This window comes from Apaloderma vittatum, unplaced genomic scaffold (genome assembly GCF_000703405.1).
Source record: "Apaloderma vittatum isolate BGI_N311 unplaced genomic scaffold, ASM70340v1 scaffold28873, whole genome shotgun sequence".
Classification (NCBI taxonomy): Eukaryota; Metazoa; Chordata; class Aves; order Trogoniformes; family Trogonidae; genus Apaloderma; species Apaloderma vittatum.
Window position 1 is genome coordinate 20,130 of NW_009710319.1, and position 6,929 is coordinate 27,058.

The following is a 6,929-nucleotide window of genomic DNA, read 5'->3' on the forward strand; positions in this document are numbered from 1 at the left end:
TTAAGTGATTAATGCTCCAGTGCGGCACAGCCAGCAGCCGAACAGGTGCAGCCCAGCCTCACTGGAAAAAGCCTCACAACCAATTCATTTTCTAACCAGCTTGTTGCCAAATTTCACGCCATCCCCACAAGTGACAAACCGGCTCAGGTGCTGGGTTTCATTACTTTTTCATTCCAAAGATTGACAGTCCCTGCATCACCTGGTGACAACAGAGCACGACAGTGCACAGTAGGGAAGTGGCTGAGCTGAAATTAAGCAGAAATATTAACCACCGTGCTAGGAAACTTGCTGGGACAGTTCATCAGGAGTCACTGGGGTGGTGATGCTCAGAAGGAAGGTGTGAGCATGAGCTGCAATATGGGTTACAGCCTGGGACAAGCCCCCGGCTGGAGAGGAACAGTGGCATGCTCCACAGTCGGTGTTGCCACCGTGATTTATTCCCTAATGGCACCCCCAGCCCACCTCTTCTCCTGCACAGCGTTGGGACTATAATATTCACTGCAAGCCTGGAGCCTGCACAGCTGCCTGCCAGCAGCGGGGTCCTGGAGGAACTCCAGGGCAGCAGAGGATCCCCGGGGGGTCCTGTGAGGACCACTGGATCCTTTGATGGGGGTGAGCTGGGGGCCACTCCAGCACCCTGACCCCATCACTCAGTCGCTATGGGAAACGTCCACCCGAGCAGCCGGGGGACAGTCAGGGTGGCCACGGGTGTCATTAGTTGTGCAAAGGTTGTGTCAGGCAGCTGCAGGGCTGCTTGGCTCGTTAGCTTGACTGTGAAAGGCTCACGCCATAATGAGCAACGCTGCTTTGTAATTACGCGCTTTGCAGGCCTCCGATAAAAGTGCTTTGGAAATATTATGCATTCATCTGTAAGTAAAATAAAATCTACTGGAGTGATATTTTGCTCTTTTCTTCTCTGGGTAAATTTCACATCATTTATTACATTACATTTGTACGTATTTCCCCAGTACATTCTTTCTTTCAAAAATTCATATTTAAAATGCCATATAAATAAAGTATCTCCTCCAAATATTTGTAGAAGGATTAAACGTGGCGCATGGCGTTATTAAAGCATCAAAACTATTAGTGGTGTAGACAGCCTGAACAAATTATATCACGTAAATTTCAAGGGTTTGTTCAAATTTAATGGTTGGTAAAAGAGCAAAGCTGCCCTAAGACTGAGAGAGAAAACTCAGCCACCGCCTTGTCCCATCTCAGGGAGGAGGTTTTGCAAACTGGATTCAGCCCATTTCATGCCATCCCAGCCCTGGGATGGGAATCACTGGTCAGCCATCCTGCACTGATGTGTTGGGGCAGCGAAGGTTTGGTTTTCCCCTTTATTCCATGCTCCCTGTTAAATTAGTCCTCTAAACTGTGGGGACTGAGAACATGCACTGTTCTGCCTGCCTGTCAGCCTGCTCCAGGCAGGGCTCCTTTTCTGGGGGCACATCAGATTGCTCAGAAACCCTTCTTCACTGAGAACCCCCCCAGCCTGATCTCTCCCAACATACACATTTCAGCAGGGTGTCGTGCCCAACCTGCCATGGCCAGGCTAACAGCACCACAGAATAATGTAAAGCTCAATGGCACTTGAAAGGAAATATCTTGAGCATCATTTTGGGATTTCCTAGAACAGTTTGTTTTCATTTCAAGATCATCTGATGTCAGCTTCACTTAGCCTCTGCCCCGGGGCTACAGCCTGCTCTGCGCCAGCAATGCCGCAGGTTGGTGCTCCTCAGCAAACCACTGCCAAGATCTCAGTCCCATGGAAGGGCTTTTTGCCTTTCTTCAGGGAGTAAAAATTAATTTCTTCCAAAGGAAAGCGGGCTTTAGGGTGTCCCCCTCTATATTGCCCAATGAAAAAAGAAATAATCCCAGAAATGGGGCTTACCATGTCTGTCAGCGTGTGGGGAGACCCGAGGAAGACTGAGATGACCTGCAAGAAAAGGAAAAATAAAAGTAAGCTTCCCCCTGGCAGCAAAGGGCTTTTTCAATGCCTGATGGCATTTTGCAATAAATAAATAAATAAATAAGCCATAAAAATGTCCCATACCTTGTTCTTCTCAAAATGAACCGTGTCACTGGCGCAGGGCACTCTGCCTTTATCCCAGTTGGAGGCGGTTTCGAAATTGGTGTTGGGGATCCACTGCTTGTACACGGCGGTGGCAGCAGCTGGGAGGAGCAGGGAAACCAGTGTAACCCAGTCTGTGGGAGGCAATAGGAGCCCTCTCTGGGATGTGCTATGGGATAGGTTGGTCTTTTCAGGCCAGATTTTCAGATTTTCTGCCCAAGAGCAGCCCCTGTGTGCTGCCCGTCAAGCAGTCACAGCCCTCCTTTGCACAGGGGGACAAATACTTGACAGTAGGGAGAAAGCAGGAAAGTCCTGCAGGCAGTGGGCAAGAACAACATACACTCAGTAGCTAAGCGCTTCTTGCAGTGGCTTTTGTTACCGCTCCTACTAATCAAATGTGCAGAGATCCCTTGAACTTCGTGTTTCCAGCAGGTACAGACTAGGTACACAGAGCCAGCAGAACCCTGAGGTTGGGACAAGAGGTTAAAAGGGCATTTTCTATGGGATGGGTGGCACAAACGTGTTTGGGGCTTGCAAGGTCCCCCTGGCCTGACCTGGGGAGAGGAGTCTGGATGACTCCAGCTGATGGAGAGAAGGGCACTGCAGAAAGCTTGGGCCCTGCTAGTCCAAGCAGTGGGGAAGGATGTGGCCAGTTTTGCTGGCAGAGGCTTTATCAGCACACAATGATGGCCTCAGAGCGCAGTTTGCATTGATTCTGCCAGGGGCTCTGCTGAGACCATTTGCTCTACGTAGGCATGTCCGGGCAAAGAGGAAATGATGTATTTTTTAACCAGAATTAAAGCCTTAATGCAGGAACAAGGGCTGGAGCCCAGGTGCAAGGTGCAGAAGGGCCCCCTCAGCCCCATACAGGGCCACAGCTTTCAGCTGCCTCAGGCAGCAAAAACCCTCCTGCCCCACATCCACTTTAAAACCTACTGAGAGGGGAAAAGACTGTAGCGGTGATAAGAACAGGACCCAAGCATGTGCTTGCAGTGTTGTGGGCACACTTTGCTGGCTTGGAGTCAGCAAGCACTTAAGAAAGGATAAAAGGCCCCAGATGATAATTGCAAGTAGTTCTGTCCCTGCGTCCCTCCTGTCCCCAGAAGCCAGGGAAGAGAGAGGTTAAATCTCCAGCAGAAAGGCTCAGCCAGCCCCATTTCACACATGCTTCCCAAAGTTGCGAGGAGTTGCGTCATCTGAGCTGGTGCCACATCAACTGCAGAGACAGCTCCATGTGCCTCCTCGGCTGCAGCGGCATCTCCTCTGGCCAGGGGCTTTGGGGCCACAGAGATTAATCTCCTGTTGCAAAGCCTTTTCCCCTACACAGCTGCGCTGATACATTCCTGCACCCTCCACAGCCCTGGAAATATCAGCGTGCTATTTAATCAGCCTTGTCTCCAGGGAAGCGTGGTCTCAAACATCAAAGCAACATGCATATTCAACAAAGACTGTGTCCTGCAGCTCAGAGCCACTGCCTTCAAATAAGAGAAGAAAAACCCAAGCTGCAGCGGTACAGTAGGGATGAAAGAGTAATCCCAGCCTCATTCCCTGCCTTCTCTCCATCCGGTTGGAAATGCCTTATCCTGTTGGCGTTACAGATACGCCTGAAGTGACAGAGCCTGCGGCTCTGCTCTGAAACAGGATTGCCAAAAGCACACCCGCAACGAGGAAGTCATCCAGCGGTCACCCCTGCTCGCTGTGGCAGTTGGCCCTGGGGATACTCACCAAGGAGATGCAGGACACCAAGGAGGAAGAACAGGTGCTTCATTTCGCAGCTGGCTGCCAGCCCTCGCCTCCCCAGCCCTGCCCGGCTGGACCTTGGACCCTCCTCAGAGGCACGTGATGGGCTCAGCTTGGAGGAGGCTGTAGGAAGAAGGGAGAAAACCAGTACAGGAGGCAGATTTCCCTCAGCATGAACCTCAGACTCAGAAGCCACTTTGCTCTTGGCTCATTTCCCAAGCTCCCCATTTCCTTGGCATCCATGGGGAATGTGGCAGAGTCACCAGGGAAGGAGGCGAGGAGGTGAGAGCGGTGGTGGTGGCACCTCCCCAGCTCTGCTCACTAGACCTGGCCACCCACACCCCCTGCACCCATTGGGGTCCTGCTAAAGGGTGGTGAGCACGAACGCACCGCATGCACGTCCCACATCGCTCTCCTCCGCAGAACGCCAGCTACCTTATAATTACTAATAATGGTCTCAATGTATTTTCAATTAGCTCGCTTGGAAGACAGCAGCTCCCCACAACAACTTGTAATTGTACTTTGGCCACCAGCTGATCTGCTCATTACCCGGCACGCGCCGCGGCAGTGCCGGCGCAGCCCCACGCTGCTCTTGTTGAGGCTGCCGGGGGTCAAAGCAGGTGGCTGGCAGCAGCACCAGCACACGTGGCTGTGGGAGAAGAACAGAATCCCATCATCCCTGTGTTCTGCCCCAGCATGGAGTTATGCTACATGCAGGTCCAGGCCCACATCTTTACAAAGTTGTTGTAGGAGAGGAAAAGGAGGGGGGAGAGTGATGACATCCTGGGAAGGGGGCAGTGTGGAGCCCAACACCATGGGGAGACTGACAAAGTGCTTGGGAGGGACATCAGTGGAGGGGTCACAGACCACAGGAAGCTCTGACCTGATATCAGCAATGCTTTAGGACCCCATCCCACCCTTCATGCTCCCGCTGCTTTCCAGGTTGCAGCTGGGCAGACCAGGGAATAGAGAGGGCCAAGGACCCATCACTCCTGAGTAATCTTCAATCTCCCAAAAAATCAAGCCACTTGGTGCCATTTCCCACCTCTGCTGCAAGCACTGGAGTGAGAAGAGTATCAGGGATCCTGCTTTCATGATGATGCACTGTGCCCTGCGAAAGAAGAGGTGCCCCTGCCTGGAGCTCTGTTCTCCACTGATGCTGAGAGCATGGGCTGTGAACTACCAGGAGAAAAAGCTCCTGAGCAGCAGCTCTCAGTCTGGGCATCAGCCAAACCCAGTCAGCACTTTCTGCACACGGAACTGGATGCCGAGAGATGTCCTCGAGCTGAAAGGCTCCCGTGCTCTCATTACCACTCACGAATCTCTCCCAGGAGACTTCTGAGGTGAATGCTAGCTGCAGTAAGATGTCCTGTATTTTAATAGGAGGGGGAATATAAATAATGGATACTCAGCAATAAGGGCTTGGAGAAAGCACTGCAGTGTTCAGAGGGCAAAATGCATGCTTGTCCACAGCCTCAGCATCCCAGAGCGCAGCCAGAGTGGGCAGGAGGGCAGAAAACACCTCACGGCCCCCTGTTCAGAGAGTCATGCCATGGCCCCTGAAACCTGGTGTTTCGAGGGGTGCTCCACACCTGTTTTTGTACTTTTTGTACCCCGTGGCCACTGCTCTTTGGCACTACTCGTTTCAGCTGCTTAGTCGCTCCAGTCTCAACAAAGCTGACACTTGGTGAAGTGAGCCAGGATTCATCCAACAGGCAGAGGTCTCAAATACCCAATCTGTCCTGTGCTCATTGAAGGGTCTGTGAAATCCTGCCTGTGGGTGGACAGTGCCTAGTTTTCCCCCTCTCCAGCACTAGGGTAGAACAGGGTAATTACAGAAATCCCAGCAAAATCAGCATTACTGGGGACAGCTGCTCACTGTGGCATTACTGCTGGGAGTGAGGGGACAGAGTAACCTGGCCCTTGCTGTGGGTCTCCCCCAGGGGCCCAAGCACCCTCCTCTCCAACCCAGCTTTTGTCACTGCTACCACCCCAAGAAGCTGCTGCGCCCCAAGACCAGGCAGACATGACAGAAGGCTGCATAGGAGCAAGATGTGGATCAGGCAGTTACAGGGAGAGAGAAGAAAAGATGAAAGGAAGCAGAAATCAGTCCCCAGAAATGAAAGTGGCTGCCCTAATGCTGAGACCAGCACAATTTACATCTTGCCAACAGCCGACCCTTCGGCTCCCCCAGCGCTGGCTATCTGTGGTGCCCCTGGGGAGGGCAAGCACGTCACTGGCACAAAGAGGGGAAACAGCTTACAGTAGATGCTTGACCTTCCCAGCATTGAGTTTTAAACTGGTATCACAGCCAGAAACACCGCTCCCCTTGGCCGGTCAGCAAAGCTACCTCCTAAAGCCCTTCAGAGACACCCAGCACCTCTCTGGATATCCCTGTTGTACAACATCATCTCTTCTCGTTGCTCAAAACAATTGCATCCTGAAAAAACAGGGGATGTTTTTTCACACATGAGGCCTTAGTCCTGGCATTTTCTGGCTGGAAAGGATGCCCAGCACTGAGCCTATCAGCACAAAGTGACAACAGTTGCAAGTACCAGTCCCTGAGGTGGGTGGACACCCACAACTCACACATAGAATCATAGAATGTTACGGGTTGAAAGGGACCTCTAGAGATCATCTAGTCCAACACCCCTGCCAGAGCAGGATCCCCTAGGGCAGCCACACAGGAACGCGTCCAGGCGGGTTTTGAAAGTCTCCAGAGAAGGAGACTCCACAACCGCCCTGGGCAGCCTGTGCCAGTGCTCTGTCACCCTCACAGTGTAGAAGTTTTTCCTAATGCTTTTGTTGAACCTTCGTCTATCCATTATTCCTTGTCCTATTGCTGGGCACCACTGAAAAGAGATTGTCTCTTTCTTCTTGACACCCACTCCTCAGATATTTGTATACATTAATAAGATCTCCTCTCAGACGTCTCTTTTCAAGACTAAATGGCCCTGGTTCTCTCAGTCTCTCTTCATAGGAGGGATGTTCAAGTCCTTTAGTCATCCTCATAGCTCTCTGTTGGACTCTCTCCAGTAGGTCCCTGTCCCCCTTGAACTGGGGAGCCCAAAACTGGATGCAGTATGTCAGGTATGGTCTCACCAGGGCAGAGCAGAGG

At 51.9% G+C, this 6,929-nt stretch overlaps 1 protein-coding gene across 1 annotated transcript in view; it reads right to left on the reverse strand.

Annotated features, from left to right (window-relative positions):
• AMN (amnion associated transmembrane protein) overlaps window positions 1-3,839 on the reverse strand; it is a 20,792-nt gene extending 16,953 nt beyond the window's left edge. Inside the window, exons 1-3 of the mRNA XM_009867266.1 lie at window positions 3,797-3,839; window positions 2,054-2,172; window positions 1,892-1,936 (exon numbers count right to left, since the gene is read on the reverse strand). Of these exons, the coding sequence (XP_009865568.1) occupies window positions 1,892-1,936; window positions 2,054-2,172; window positions 3,797-3,839 (207 nt within the window). The remainder of the gene's footprint in view (window positions 1-1,891; window positions 1,937-2,053; window positions 2,173-3,796) is intronic.
• Window positions 3,840-6,929: the final 3,090 nt, after the last annotated feature.